The following is a 16,893-nucleotide window of genomic DNA, read 5'->3' on the forward strand; positions in this document are numbered from 1 at the left end:
ACGACCCGAAGGGGAGTGAAATTATGTCACATGTCACGAGGGCAAAAATTCGATAATAATTTTAGAGATCGAGTGCAATTTGTTGCGATTATCTCATGAATAAAACTGTTCAAAACAAAAATTTTATTGTAATTTATTTATGCAAGCACAAATTAGTACAATTAAACACACAGTTGTTATAAATATTTGACGGTTGAAAGTCATCACTTTTATAATTTTTAAAACATTAATTGTCATTAATGTCACTGAATGTATTTTTTCGTAGCAGCGAAGGGCATCTGACGTAATATACTTGACGACGGGATGTTATCAAAAATTATCAGTTTAATTTTTATTCCTGTAGCTTTCTATTGGTCAGAATCGCCTATGAATGAAATAATCGCTTTAATTTCATTAAAACATGAACACAATAAGATAAATTTAAAATAAACTAGTAAATAATATCTAAATATTAGTTTATTGCATGTATTATAATATATATTTTAATGCCATATTACAAGGTATTTTACTTTCGTGCACGCCGTGCGGGAAAATATACTTTAACGCACGCAGTGCGGGAAAGTTACTCTTTTAGCAAAATAGTTATTTTTTCTACAACCACTATTCAAAGTGCACTTTTCTGCACGGTTTTATGTTAGCAAACTTGATATTTTCTCACAGTATAAGATATTGGACATTAGTGTGCAGAAAAGTGACGTTTCTGTGCCGCAAAGTGACGTTTCTGTGCCGCAAAGTTCTTTTCTGCACAGTTGACTACCTCATTCTGAGTAACGTTATATTCTGTTTACATCCGTGGACTACCGCATTCTGAGTAACGTTATATTCTGTTTACATCCGTGGTTAAACTTTAGACAAATATATAACCTATAAGAAAATTATTATATTTAACTATAGCATAGAAACTAAATTATGGATGTTACAGCTGTTTTATTTTACAATTTTATTCTTATTAAACATTTTATAATTATCAAATAACCAATAAGGATTAAGCAACCTGTGCAAGAGACGTCGAATGAAGTAGGTTTTGTGTAAATCCGTGACTGCATAAATATAATGTCAATAATGTGTAATAACTGTTTAAATTTAAACAAATTAAGGCAGTGCATTAATTTTTTAACTGATTTCTGTGCAATTTATTTAGGTATAAGGAATTTAAATTGATTAGTAGGTATTAATTAAATACAGTTTAAAATTTATCACATAGGTACCTATTATAATTAATCGTCGTTTGGAAATTGTGATTTTTATTTTTAGGAAAAACTGTGCTTGTAGAAAAAGTATAGTGTGAAACACGTGCAGAAAGTTAATTTCTCACTCGTTTGAATTGCGGCACTCGCTTGCGCTCGTACCGCAACTTTTCAAACTCGTGAGAAATTAGTACCTTTCTGCACTTGTTGCACAATATACTATTCCTAAATAGTGCGGAAAGTGATACTTTCATGCACGAGACTGCCATTGACCCGAACGACGTGATAGCGGAGTTCGGGCAAGCAGTCAAGTGCGGGGAAGACACTTTCCGCATGAGTGAGGAACAATATTTTTTCTAGGGCCGTACGTTTGGAATAGCCACAAAAAATAGAGTTATATCAATTTTTATTTAGAAGTGAAGATATACAAATTAATCAAACTTTCAATATAATGGGTTACCACGACGACGATATTGGTTTCAATGACGACGATTCAAAACCATTGTAATTGTCTACTGATCTGACTTTTAAATATTATAACACAATAAGTTAAATTTGAAATAAATTAGTAAATGCTATCTAAATATTAGTTTATTACATGTATTATAATATTCCCGCACGCCGTGCGGGAAAATTTACTTTCACGCACGCCGTGCGGGAAAGTGCAACTTTCGGAAACGAAATGCGTGATTTAGCACGGCCGTAGAAAAACAATTTTTTGGCTTGTAAACAAATAAAACATCTCGGCAAGTATTAAAACTATTACCTTTTAATTTCGACCCTCTTTCAGTATATAAATTTTTATACCTTCAAGAGACCCTTTTAACATTTACTACAATAATAAAAACGATCGAAAATGCCAAAATTCCAATGATAACTAGGTTAAAGAAAATATAGTCTCAAAGTTCAAAATCGGTATACGTTAAAAAATGTATTCTAATATTTCCCGGCTTCCCATGGAGCCATTTTCTTCATTTTTTTTAATCCGACGTAACTCAAGTAGAGCCGCCTAACTAATGCATTTTATAACAAAATAAAACTACATATTTTTTCCTGTTTTACATATTTTTTTAGAAAAACTTACCAAGCGTGTACCTTTTAACGTTCAAAATACAATTATTCTCATTTGAAAGCTTTATAATTACTTAACCTTCCGATGACCAACTTTTTTTGTTACACGGATGACCAAGGGGGGTGGGGGGAACGACCCAGGTCAAAAATGTCAAAAATGACAATTAACAAAAAAATTAAGTTTTTTTTTATTTTTTATTTTTTTATGGCATGGACTTTATGTCATTCAGCCAGTCACAACATGAATATTAGTGTCATGCGTAGTGTGTATGTTGAGTAAGTGTCTTGTTACTTTGCAAAGTCGACGTCATTAGCGTAAAACTACTTGGAATTACACATAATAGACGGTATTTTACTAAACATTAACTTCAAAATATATTTTTGATTCGTAAAATATAGGGACTTTTTTTTATTTCAATATATGAGGATATCTAGAATGATATTAAAGTCATATAAAAAAATAATGAGTTAAAAATTGAAAATACTTTTGAATTTATTAAAGAAAAACGTACGCTGGGGTCACAATTTACCCCGCTTGGTCATCCGAAGGTTAACAATCTTTGTTTAAACAAATTAAATATTTTTAGATAAATAAATGAATTTTTTATAACAACACTAAAGCATCTTTGGAATATTAATACGATAGTTAAGTGGCTCTACTCGAGTAACTTGAAAATAAAAAAAAATGAAGAAAAAATTGCTCGAGAAAATACATTTTATTAACGTATACCGATTTTGAAGTTTGAGATTCTATTTTCTTCAACCTAGTTTTTGATTGGGATTTTGGTATTTTTGGTATTTTTCACGAGTAATAAGTACCGATCGTTTTTATTATTAAACCGGCACCTGCCACGTGGGTTGCTACCAGCACCCCATAACATATTTTTATCAAATATTTGGTATTTCAAGTTTGGTAACCGAGCTGTGCGTCATAGTAGCTTTCTATAATATTATATAGCATAATATATGTGTTAGTGTTTGAAGTGGGTATTTAGTATCATTCTGAACTTATAGCTCTAAAGTCGAATTGGGGTGTCATCATCTGGCACTTTAAGTTTTAATTTTTTTTTGTATTTTTGATAAAGAGGTTCAATTTGCATTTTTTATTGAAATAACTGATTTAAATTATTAATATAAACTGTATATTCACTAAATCTTAATTTTTTTAGATATTTTACTTGATTTCATTTATTATGGCTTGGTACTTGCTAATTTTCTTATAACACCTTTTTCATTTTATTTTTTAACTTTTATAACACATTAGTGGCTAATGAGGTAATAAAACATGTTTACTCACAGTCGGTTAGTAATTTATGGATTTCTAACCTTTGAAGTAATCAGGAAGCGACTTATTACTTACTTTACTTTCCCAGCTAGCCGGGAAAGTACTTTCCCGGCTAGCATCTGTCACTTTTCTACCTGCAAATGTCAATGTCATTTTTGATTAAAAGATGGTTTAGAAAGAATAGAATCCACTCAACATTTATTTAATTAAGAAACAACAACAACAATAACAAAAAGAAAACTATTTGGAATTATAAATATTAATAGTTACATTGGAATTATGATTATTATTAACGGTTAAAGTAAGACCGTGTTGCTCAAAATTATGAGTTTCAGAAATAGATGATGACGCCGACGTTTCTGGATTTTCTACATGCGAAGACAAATTAGCAATTTTTATTTGTCCATGTAATGAATTCTCCACATATCCCTCTGCTACGGTGTTGGATTTCCAACCCCCCAACTTTTTCAACTGTAGGATGTCTCCACCTGTATTTGCTAATAATGTTGCTGAAGTATGTCTAAAACAATGTCCTGTAAACCTGTTAACATTTTTATATCCATATTTTTATAACATTGTTATATTTCTGGTGGCGTACATTCAAATTCACTATCAGACATTTTTGTAAAATAAACACAATTTGATTATAATATGTACAATTAATGGCGTCGTGTATCGCCTAAATGTCAGATTCAACAAACTTGTTTTGTTACCTAGCAACGATCTCACAGGTTACTTAAAATATTTCATCTTATCACATAATGAAAATGGATACAGATATTTGAAACGAAATTATTATTGGTAGATTGTGTGTATTAGAAATCCATAAACTACTAACCGATTGTGAGTAAACTAGTATACAAACCTCGCGGGAACTCATAACTCATTCTAGCCTCGCGTACCTTGCCGCTCGGCTGAAATAGATTACTTTCCCGCTAGGTATGTAATATAATATTATTTATATTCTTGTGTTACTCAACACATTATTTTGTTTTTTAAACAAGTAGATCACACAAAACTTTTAAGGGGTGCTGTGAGCACCCCACGTGGCAGTTGGCGCCTTGCAAAGCCACGTGGCAGGTGCCGGGTTAAAATATATGATAGGGGTCTCTTATACATATGAAAATTTGTATGTAGAAAGAGGACCGAAATAAAACGGCGATGGTTCGAAAATTGCCATCCTGTTGTTTATAAGTCGGTTTAGATGGAAAAGAGATCAAATTACAAAAACTTGTACTGGAACCAAAACGCCAGAGTTAGGATCGAGGGGAGTTAGACAAGGATGTTTATCTTTATCCCGGGTTTCTATTTAAACAGGCACTGGACTATTCCAAAGATAGAGTCAGGGTGAATGGCGTAAATATCAAAAGCATCAGATACGCCGATGATACGGTGTTGATTGAGGATTCTGACTTGGGTCTACAACGACTCATAGACAAGACCAACTTGACCTGTGAGCAATTTGGTATGAAAATAAACATTAAAAAAAGTAAAGTGATGTTAATCGGAAAAAACCAAAACGTATCAACCTTGCAAAATAAATGGGCACATTTTAGAAAGGGTCAATAGTTTTAAGTACCTGGGATGTTGGATCGGTAGCAGCCTAAATCCTGATCTATATATAAGATGCAGATTATAACAGACCAGAAAATCTTTCGACAAAATAAAAAAACTGCTTTGTGATTCTCAAATAAAACTCGAAATTCGATTACGTTTATCAAAATGCTAAGTCTGGTCGACTCTTCTCTATGCAGTTGAGACACGGACCATTAAAAAAAAAACGTAAATAAATTGGAGGCCTTTGTATCTACCGGAGAATCCACAACATTTCATGGACATCGCATACCTCAAACGAAGAAGTGCTGCATATAATAATCAAGGAAAGACAAGTTTTCAACACAATGAAATTAAGAAAAACATCATAACTAGGCCACATACTGAGAAATAATAAGTGCCGATGTGCTCAACTTATAGTGAAAGCAAAGATCGAGGGAAAGAGAGGACTAGGAAGGAAAAGCCTATCGTGTCACAGAAATATTAGAAAATGGTCAGGGCTAAATTTTGAAGAGCTAATTAGAACAGCTAATAAAAACTAACAGCTGAAGACAGAGAAGGGTTTGCAATTGTAGTAGCCAACCTCCATTAACCTTCCGTTACTCCCGCCAATTTTTTTGATCGAATACTCGAGCACGGGTCCAAAAATATGGGTCAGCAATATTAAAAAAAAAATTTGCAAAATTGCGTGCAGTTATATTATTTAATGAATATATGATCATATAATTTTGTAGATATGCGTTTGAGTCAACAATATATTATTTTAATCAAAAGTAACTTTGTTCATCATCTTTTTCATACGTGTCCTCGTCAGTCAATACTTCCTCAAATTATTTTAATAATCTTTGCTTCTCCTTCTCGTAATCCATATCTATATATAAATAAACAATATTACTCTGGGCTAATTAGCAAAATACAAGGAAAATTTATTTACCAGCAATTTTATTGCTGGAATCGAATCTTACTATTGTATGTATTAATAATATAGATATGCAAAGTCCGCAGATAGTGTGCTACTTTTCTTATAAACAAAATGGCGCCCGAAAATCGTGTTTTTTTTCAATTTTTGCTCTATAACTCCAAAGATTTTAACTTTAGACCAAAAACACTCAAATAAAAAATCACGACAATTAAATTCTGCATAGAAACGTGTTTTTTCCGATTTACTTCGACGAAAACTTTCCCCGGAAAAAGGCGGGTTTTTTCCAAACAAAATCTTTAATTTTCAACTAAACTTCTGGATAAGTAGTTGTTAATCAATAATTAAATAACTTGGTAACGTAAAAGCCCTTCCCGTATATATTATAATTCCAGAAGTCTATGGAAATTAAACGAACAGTTTAGCAACAATTAAAATGTTAATTAAAAATTTACGGTCGCTATAATAACGACAATAATTATGGTGCATAAGAATAACTATGATTTTTTCATAAAAAGACATTATACGTATCTAATGTATTTTACAGAATTGAAATTGGACTATTTAAGCCGCCTCAGGGATATTTTAAAATTATAAACAATTTTTTGTTTATAAACAAATATAAATTCTCGGGAAATATTAAACCAAATTAAATTGTGAAAACGGTATTCGAAAGATAGCAGCAGGATGCCTCTTTTAAAAGAAAAAACGTTTAATTATGACGAGTGGTTCCTGAGATACAACCGGTCAAATTTGACCGGAATTTACGGCAAAGATATAAACAATAGGATCATAATTTTCAAACCATCACCTTTTAATTTTTTCCTCTTTCTCCACACCAATTGTCATATCCTTAAAATACTCATAACATATATTATTATAATAAAAACTATCGATAATACCTGTGAAAATTGCCAAAAATAGCAATATTCCAATTAAAAATTAGGTTGGAGAAAATGTAATCCTCAAAGTTCAAATCGGTATACGTTAACAAAATGCATTTTCTCGGCTTCTCATGGAGCAATTTCCTTCATTCTTTTTTTGTTCCCTAATAACTCGAGTAAAGCCATCGAACTAATGCATTATTAAATGTCAAACTTGCTTTTGTTTTGTTATAATAGATTAATTTATTTATAAGAACAGAAAATTACATATTTTTTTCCTGTTGTAGGCTTTTTTTAGATAAATTTACTACAAGTGTATTTTTTAAAGTTAAAAACATAAATCTCATTTGAAAGCTCTATAATTATTTAAACAATTTTTATTTAAACAAATTAAAATATTGTGTTATAATAAATAAATTAATTTATTATAACAAAACAAAAGCAAGTTTGACATTTAATAATGCGTTAGTTCGATGGCTCTACTCGAGTTACTTGGGAACAAAAAAAGAATGAAGGAAATTGCTCCATGGGAAGCCGAGAAAATGCATTTTTTTAACGTATACCGATTTTGAACTTTGAGGGTTACATTTTCTCCAACCTAATTTTTGATTGGAATTTTGCTATTTTTGGCAATTTTCACACGTATTATCGATAGTTTTTATTATAATAATATATATGTTGTGAGGATTCTAAAGATACGAAAATTGGTGTGGAAAAAGAGGATAAAAACAAAAAGGTGATGGTTTAAAATTATGATCCTATTGTTTATATCTTTGCCGTAAATTTCGGTCAATTTTGACCGGTTGTATCTCAGGAACCACTCGTTATAATTAAACATTTTTTCTTTTAAAAGAAGCGTCCTGCCGCTACCTTTCGAGTACAATTTTGACAATTTAATTTAGTCTAATATTTCCCGAGATATTCTATTTGTTTATAAGCAAAAAAAATTGTTTATAATTTTAAAATATTCCTGAGGCCGCTTAAATAGTCCAATTTCAATTCTGTAAAGTATATTAGATAGGTATAGTGTCTTTTTATGAAAAAATCATAGTTATTCTTATGCATCATAATTATTGTCGTTATTATAGCGATCGTAAATTTTTAATTAACATTTCAATTGTTGCTAAACTGTTCATTCAATTTCCATCGGCTTCTGGAATTATAATACGTACGGAAAGTGCTTTTACGTTACCTAGTTATTTAATTATTGATTAACAACTACTTATCTAAAAGTTTAGTTGAAAATTAAAGATTTTGTTGGAAAAACCCGCTTTTTCCGGGGAAAGTTTTCGTCGAAGTAAATCGAAAAAAACACTTCTCTATGCAGAATTTAATTGCGGTGAATTTTTGTTTGAGTGTTTTTGGTCTAAAGTTAAAACCTTTGGAGTTATAGAACAAAAATTTAAAAAAAATACAATTTTTGGGCGCCATTTTGTTTATAAAAAAGTAGCACACTATCTGCGGACTTTGCATATTAGTATTATTAATATATACATTCATAAGATTTGATTCCAGCAATAAAATTGCTGGTAAATAACTTTTCCCAAAAATGGCCTATTCTCCGGTAATCAGCCCAGACTATATATAAACATTGAAACTAAGAGAAGTATCTTAAATTACCTAACTAATTAAAACTATCGATGTCTGATTTAAACACAAAAATTTGTGCACAAATACTCGCACACAGGTGTTGCCTAGTAATAAAAGTACAATACTCTTTTTTACACTGCAAGTAGACTTCACCCATACATAGTTGACTGACGACTGAAGAGGTATACGCAGCAGCAATTCAAAATCTCCACTACAATCAGAGTTACAGGAAGTTATTTATCGAACCAGTCTCACACACTGTGTGCGAGTAACGGAGGGTTAAGAAGACGGCACTTTAAGAAGAAGAATTGTTTATAACTTGATCGCAAGTACCGGTTAAATTTGACCGGTTGAGTCTCAGCAACCACTGATCGCAATGAACCTTTTTTTCTTTTAAAAGAAGCGTCTTGCCGCGTCCTTTCCAATGCCGTTTTCTTAATTTAATTTAAGTAATTAATAGTTGCCGAGATATTATATTTGTTTTTACACCATACCTGAGGCCGCTCAAATAGTCCAAACTCAGTTCTGTAAAGTACGTTAGATAGGTATAGTGTCTTTTTATACGAAAATCATAGTTAATCTGGTGTATCGTAATAATTATTATGCTTATTATTGTGATCGTAAGTTGTTAATTAAAAATAATTTAATTCTTCCACTGGCTTCTGGAAATATAATCTATACCAAAAAAGCTTGTCACCAAGTTATTTAATTATTGATAAATAATAACTTACCTAAAATTTCAATTGAAAATAAAAGATTTTGTTGGGAAAACCCGGATTTTCCGAAGAAAATTGTCGTCAAAGAAAATCAGGAAAAGAATATCTCAGTGCATTACGCTATATTTTTATTTGTGTGTTTTTGGTGTAAAGTTAAATTCTTCGGAGTTACAGATCAATAAATGAAAAAAAAACACTATTTCGGAGCGCTAACTTGTTTATAAAAAAACACAATATCTGCGGATTTTGTAAACCTATATTATTAATATATACAATCATAAGATTCGATTTCCACAATAAAATTGCTGGTATATAACTTTTTTTTTTAAATGGCCTATTTTCCAATAACCTTGCCAGATTATATTTGACTTAAAATAAGGTAAAGTATGTGAACTGTTATGGAAATTTTTTATTTGTTTAAAAGCCTTTCGATATTTTTATGTTTCAAATAACGTCGTTAAAATATCCGACACGGCTTCCGCGAAATGTCCAATTTTCCATGACTGGCGCATAAATTAGGCTCAATTTTACCAATATAGATCAATAGGTCCATTATGGTTTACTATTTATTTCAATAGACCTGCTACATAAGAAAATCTCACAAAAACGAGTACAGCGTGGCCAAATCGTACGAACTCATTGGCCATTTCACATCACCTCTACGAGAAATAACTATATTCTCAAATAGATAGATGTTGTTGGTATCTATATCATCAATAGTAGACTTGGACCAAAATAAGTTCGTAACAATCGGAGCTCATCGCTTACGGCGATGGCCTGGCCAAAGTAATTCTCAAAGAAATATGAAACGATGGCCACCCAGCTCAAAGTCCACACCAAACTGTGGCTTTTTGGGGTGTATTGGACGTTCTTGTATCTTATTTGCAGAGGTATCGTCCAAAATTCGAAAATTCTGTTTGTTGACGTAACTATTTATTCAAAATTAAGCCTAGTCGTAGCAGTTTTTAACTATTCCAGAGCCCATTTACATACTTCTATGACCGTTTACCTTCAGCTCCATGTAGCAAGGTAATTCACTCTTAATTAATGAATAGAAAAGTACCACAGAAATGTAAACAACTAGAAACAATGTTAATTTCTAATTTGTAAATATTTTAACAACCTTAGGTGAATAACCTAAGGTAATTTCACTTTAGGTGAAATGCCATCAGATATTATTAAGACTATCCAAAACATATACAGCAGAAATGACATACAGCCGCCACAATTAATAACAAACTAACACAGCCGATACCAGTGGAAAGAGGCATACGTTAAGAAGACTCATTGAACCCGCTGCTGTTTAACCTCATCATGGATGAAATTATTCATAAAGTCAAAAACCTATGTAATTATGTAAGTTTATGGTACAAAATGGGTGAAGAAATTATCTGTATAGTACGCTATGCAGATGATGCCATACTTATTGCAGAGAGTGAAGATGACCTACAGAGACTTTTATATCAATTTAATATACCAGCAACAACGTTCAACATGATAATATAACCAAATAAAACAAAAAGTGTGGTAATCTCTAAAGATCCTATAAGATGCAAGCTGAAAGTGGACAACAAAATAATCCAGCAAGAAAGAAATATCAGCTACCTGGGAGTAATAATGCACAGTTATGGAGATACAGAAGCGGAAGTTGTTCAACAAATATATAAAGCCAACAGAATAGCAGGATGTGTTAAACAAAATATCTGGCGAAACACTCATCTACGGACAGAAAAAAAGGCCAATAGTTATAGGACAGTAGTTAGGCCAATTACGACTTACACTGAGGAAACAAGACCTGACACCACAAGGACAAAAATACTGATAATACTGATGGAAACGTGTGAAATGAAAATTGTCCGAGATATCACAGAACAATCATTATGGGACAGACAATGTAGCACATACCTCAGACAAAGCTGTAATATAGAGAACATAAATGACTGGACACTGAAAAGAAAAAAGAATGGTATAGCCTTATAAGCAGAATGGAAGAAGGAATACTAGTAAAGATAGCACGAGACAGATCACCAAAGGGCGGAAGGAGTGTACGATGGCCAAAGAAGAGATAAGCTGGCAACCTGGATATCTGACGAGGAGACATCTGAAGATCGAACAGGTGCAAGCCTATTAAGGAAGCAGGAAGAAGAAGAAGAAGGTGAATTACCGTGCAAACTTAACTCGGAACGTCCAAGATTGTAGTGTCAATGTACATTTGAGTAAGTTATGAGTCATACAAGCAATTAAAATGAACCGGAATTTATATTATCTAAAGACGGTTGACCATTCTACTGACTGCGCCACTTAACTATGAAAATTTCGAAAAGTATTTAGAAAAAATATTTGAGCTTAAAACAACTATTCTTATTAGGAGCAGTTTCTAGACTGAATATAAAAAATTAAATTAATCAGTACAACATTTAATTATTAAACGGGTTACATGGTTAGGCAAATAAAAAGCAAGCTCTACTGAGTTGACTGCTGGATTATTACCACAGGCGGCGGCATATTGTTACCTTCTAACTTAGGGCTTGTTTTCATGTAGGCGGTTTGCCAGCGGTTGACGCCGCGGTTAGCCGACGTTTGCATCGTACACATGAGAGCGATTGACTGGCGGTCTCATTCCTCCCCTAGTAAACTTACAACTGCCGCGGTTTGACGACGGATCGGTTGCATATGTACGCTTCCATTTGTTTCTTGGCAACTCGAACCGCGGCGGTTTAGTTTTTCAGGTAAACCGCGGCGTCAAACGTTGGCAAACCGCCCTATCTGAACAAGGCCTTACATATAAAGTCAATCAACTTCAATGTAAATTTGTTCCCTATAGGGAAGCGAGATTGACGAAATTTCGTATGCAGAAGATTTGGCGAACGGTATGCCAGTTGCATCCTCATACAAAGCGTTACTTTTGATGGTGGCGGTATAGTGCTATGGAGCGGTATTGCTCGGAAAGGACATACCGAACTTGTGGACGTAATTGAGTGAATAACAGCTGACATTTACATTGAAAACATTTTAGAAGATCATGTTTGGTCATTTGCCAGCCATATTGGTTATGACAGATTCGTGTTAATGCACGATAACGCACGTCTTCATGTCGCTAGAGTAATGAATATTTACCTTGATGAGATTCAATTTAAAAATTTTATCTTGGCCACCATATAGCCCACATCAGATTTAAATCTGATCGATAATTTATATGACACTTTAAAACATCGCATTTTGAAAAGAAATCCTATTTCTATGACATTGGTATGACTAAGAATTACAGCACAAACAATTTCACTGCAGGTGATAATTTCAAAATATTCGACATTTTTGTCAGTGTATACCGTGTAACGTAAGTATACAGTGTGTCAAGTTGAAAAGGTACAACCCTTTATAATTTGACCCTTATAGAAAATCTAAAAATATCAAAAATGCGTCTTTATTTGTGAGGGGGACCTTTTGCAAACCAGTTTTGAGCTAAATTATGTCAACTCTCTAGCGGGAGCGGACACAGCCCCCAAAATCTGTAATGGAAAGGGGATGTAGTGATACCTCATTTTAAAGGTCATTCAACTACGTTTTCAAAAATAATACAATATATTACATATCTTTTCAGCACGTTTGGAAAAAATCTTAGAATTAATACTCCAAAACAATTTGGAGTTCTGAACTCGACACTAAAATATGCTTATGGTTTTACTTAATTTTTTTCAAAAATACTGAAAATACCTACTCCAATAGTACAAAAAAGTCAATTTGGAGTTTAATACTCCAAAAAAAGACTGTTATAGTTCTTAACTCGATACTTAGTATCTTTACGGTTTTACTTTATTTTTCCAAAATTACTAAAAATAAATATAATGCATTTTATGTTATGTGATTTAAAATGAGGTATTACTCACCACCCCTTTCCATTAAAGATTTTGGGGGTTATGTGCACCTCCGCTAAAGGGTTGATATAATTTAGTTGAAAATTCATCTACCAAATGTCTCCCCCACAAATAAATTTCACGTATTTTTGCATAATTTTAGATTTTTTATTATAGGGACCAAATTATAGCCGGTGGTATTTTTTCGAATTAATACACTGTATAATAAAAATACAATACATATTTCTTTATTTTGTTTCTTAATATAGGTATACTCACAAAAACCATTCTGCTTTCCAATAATCTAGCAATATCGTGGAAGGAACCTCGCATTGCTAAATCACATGGAGTTAGTTTGTCGTTGTTTTCTACAAAAAGGGGAGAACCATGCGCTAACAGAAGTTCCACACATCTTTTTAATCCAGTTTGTGCGGCATAGTGTAAAGCAGTATTTCCTTCCTAGAATTAAAGATGTCTCTTTTAATTACTTTTTTTAAAAATATACACAATTTTATTCAAAAATAAAATGTCGAATACACGAATGATTTAACAAAGTAAGTATTCTTAGATTTTGTCTAGTCTAGAAAGCCACTGCGCATCCGCTAGAAAAAATATTCCGATGAGGATTTTTTGCACAATCTTACTCAAAAAAGACCCCTCTTAACAAATTTGCATGCTGCCAGGACCAAAAATGGGCCAAAAAATTTTTAAAGCTTTTTTTTTTTGTTTTTTTTTTTCTAAAATTATTTTTTTTTTGCATGGATCAAAGTTTTTTTAGGTTTTTTGGATCATTCCAAACAGAAAAGGTCTTTAGTGACATTTCTCTAAAATTGATAGTTTTTGACAATATAAGCGATTAAAAATTGAAAAATTGCGAATTCGGCCATTTTTAACCCTAAAAAACTATGTGAAAAACTGAAAATTTGAATGTTGCCAAGGTAGGTAGATATGATATTCTTTAAACATCGATTGATGAAATTCCGAAGAGTTTTTGGCAATACAATATTCAAAACTTCTTTGTTTTTTAATTGCTAATCAAGCGTGCGCGACACTATTTTCCACCGATATGCGACAGTATGGTGCAAATGAAAGGAATAAATTCGTTATTTCGTAAAGCGGCGACTTTAAGGAAAAATCCCGAAACAGATCGATTTTTATTTTTAAGTTATGATATTGTGGCATATATGGTATACTAGTGACGTCATCCATCTGGGCGTGATTACGTAATCGATGATTTTTTTAAATGAGAATAGGGGTCGTGTGCTAGCTCATTTGAAAGGTTCTTCAATTCTCTATTCATTAATATAAACATTTATATAATTATTTATACAGGGTGTCCTTCTACTTCTTTTTTGTCAAATAATTTAATTTAATACAATTTTTTTGGAAAATAGTGTCGCGCACGCGTGATTAGAAATTAAAAAACAAAGGAGTTTTGAATACTGTATTGCAAAAAACTCTTCGGGATTTCATCAATCGATGTTAAAAGAATATCTACCTACTTTGGTAACATTCAAATTTTAAGTTTTTCACATAGTTTTTGAAGGTTAAAAACGGCCGATTTCACAATTTTTCAATTTTTAATCGCTTATATGTCAAAAACTATCAACTTTAGAGAAAAGTCACTGAAGATCTTTTCTGTTTTAAATGATCCAATAAACCTAAAAAAACTTTGTTCCATGAAAAAAAAAATTAGGAAAAAACAAAAAAAAGTATTAAAAATTTTTGACCCACTTTTGGTCCTGGCAACATGCAAATTTGTTAAAAGGGGTCGTTTTTTAGTGTGACTGCGAAAAATCCGAATCAGACCTTCTGGACTAATTGTACGTTCTTTAACGGTAAAATATGTATTGCAAAACCTCTAAATTTTAAAGATCCGCTTGGATTTACATGAAATTTGGCATACGCTACGCATAGCTAACAAGTCAAAGAAAAGAAGTGATATTGTGGCGATGTGTGCTTTTTCCCTGGGGGTGATTTTCACCCCTTCCCGGGGGAATGTATTCATTTTTCAATAAAATAACCACGTTTTTAGACGGTTTTTCGCAAATAACTCAAAAAGTAAGTATTTTATAAAAAAACATTTAGCAAAAATATAGCCTGTAAAAAATTGGGACATCTTGGCTATTAGTGCACCCTAAAATATGTCTGTGTAGATTTTGGCATTGGATCCGACCATCACTTGTAACACCGTTGCCGTATCATCTATATTTTCATACTATCACGTTACAATTTTTTGTGAAATTATACACGAGCGAGACACCCTCAAAAAAGAGCTTAGTTTTCGAGACACTGACCACGGAGGGGTGAATGGCTAATTTTATTCATACTTTATATTTTCGAGGGTGCTGAAAACGAAAATGAGGTTTATTTTGAATTTTATGTAGGGAAACATTGCCAAAATCGCAATTTTAACCTAAAAAAAAACTCATTTTTTTGCGTTTATCTCGCTACAACTCCGTTCCATCTTAATATTTTTTTCTGAAATTTTTACAGTACATAGCTCTAACATTTGTGAAGATAAAGGTGCCTGCTTCAAGTTTTTATTCTTATCATGATAAAAATTATGAATTTTTCAAAGAAAAAGATGCGGATTTGTGCATCGCAAAGTTTAATCGCAAAAGTTGTGTGACGAAGTTTAAAATTTAGCCTCTTAATCACGTTTATTTGAAAGTAGAGAGTACTAAGAAGTTTTCTGGTAAGTTTTAGATCAAAATGTTTTATAGAAAAAAATTAGTGCAACTTTTAATGTCGACTAATGTCGAATCTAGGTCAAATTTCTCACCTTTAGTACTATCATTGGATTATAAGCTTTCATTTGGCACCTAATTTGTCATTCTACCTAGTATAATGACGGAGAAGTAAGCGTTCTTATTCTATTATTCTTGTAGGTACATTTAACATTGATTAAAATTATGAAAGAAATGGCATGGCAACACTGTGACGCACAAACATAAGATTCAGCTGTGCGTTACATAGGGTGCACTAATAGCCAAGATGTCCAAAAATTGAAAAAAAAATGGTGTATGTATTAGATATTTAGACTTAGTAGAAGTAGAGTTATAGCTGATTAAAAATAGGTTCATATTCATCAAATTCCAAATCGAATATTTTAACGTGAAATAACCAAAAAATTAAACACTTTTTGGGGACAGCTCAATACAACTTTTTTAAAGTGTTTAAAAAAGGATATTTTTGATTTATAAAAAAAATTCTAGCCTCAAAATAAACAAGTTACGCTCAAATAAAGTTGGCCCCTGTTTTTTTTTTGGTAAAAATCGGAAAAATCACCCCCTAATTAGCATCTCAAATGAACTTGTTCGTTACTATTTTACAGGTTTTTTTACTGATGTATGTATGGTCTATATGATGTGTAAGTTTCATCGGTTCAAAGTTCTTATTTTTGAAAGGCTGTAGTTGAGAGGGCTTGAACGAGTCACTTATTACGAGTTTATGCAAATTTAGAAACACCAAATCTTAACCAATATTTGTCTTAGAGGAAAATAAAAAAATATAAGTTATTCAGAAAATCAAAGCCGATTTTTTTTTATTTTTTGAGATTTTGGTACCTCTAATGATTTTTAAATTACTTTGAAAAAAAAAATTTTTTTTAACATTAAAAGTTTTACATTAAAACCTTTTTTTTCAAAAATAAACACGTTGAATCGATTAAACTTACATATCATATAAACACAACATAAATAAAGCAACTTTGTGGAGTGCTAACGATTATTTCATTTAAGTTGCTAATTAGAGGGTGATTTTTCCGATCTTTTTTGCCAAAACAAAAGAGACCAACTGTATTTTGAGCGTAAATTGGTTACATTTGATGC

At 32.0% G+C, this 16,893-nt stretch overlaps 1 protein-coding gene across 1 annotated transcript in view; it reads right to left on the minus strand.

Annotated features, from left to right (window-relative positions):
- LOC114339207 (ankyrin repeat and IBR domain-containing protein 1-like) overlaps positions 1–16,893 on the minus strand; it is a 202,730-nt gene that overhangs the window by 156,232 nt on the left and 29,605 nt on the right. Inside the window, exon 3 of the mRNA XM_050649788.1 lies at positions 13,340–13,519. Within this exon, the coding sequence (XP_050505745.1) occupies positions 13,340–13,519 (180 nt within the window). The remainder of the gene's footprint in view (positions 1–13,339; positions 13,520–16,893) is intronic.

The sequence above is a fragment of the Diabrotica virgifera genome, chromosome 4 (genome assembly GCF_917563875.1).
Source record: "Diabrotica virgifera virgifera chromosome 4, PGI_DIABVI_V3a".
NCBI lineage: Eukaryota > Metazoa > Arthropoda > Insecta > Coleoptera > Chrysomelidae > Diabrotica > Diabrotica virgifera.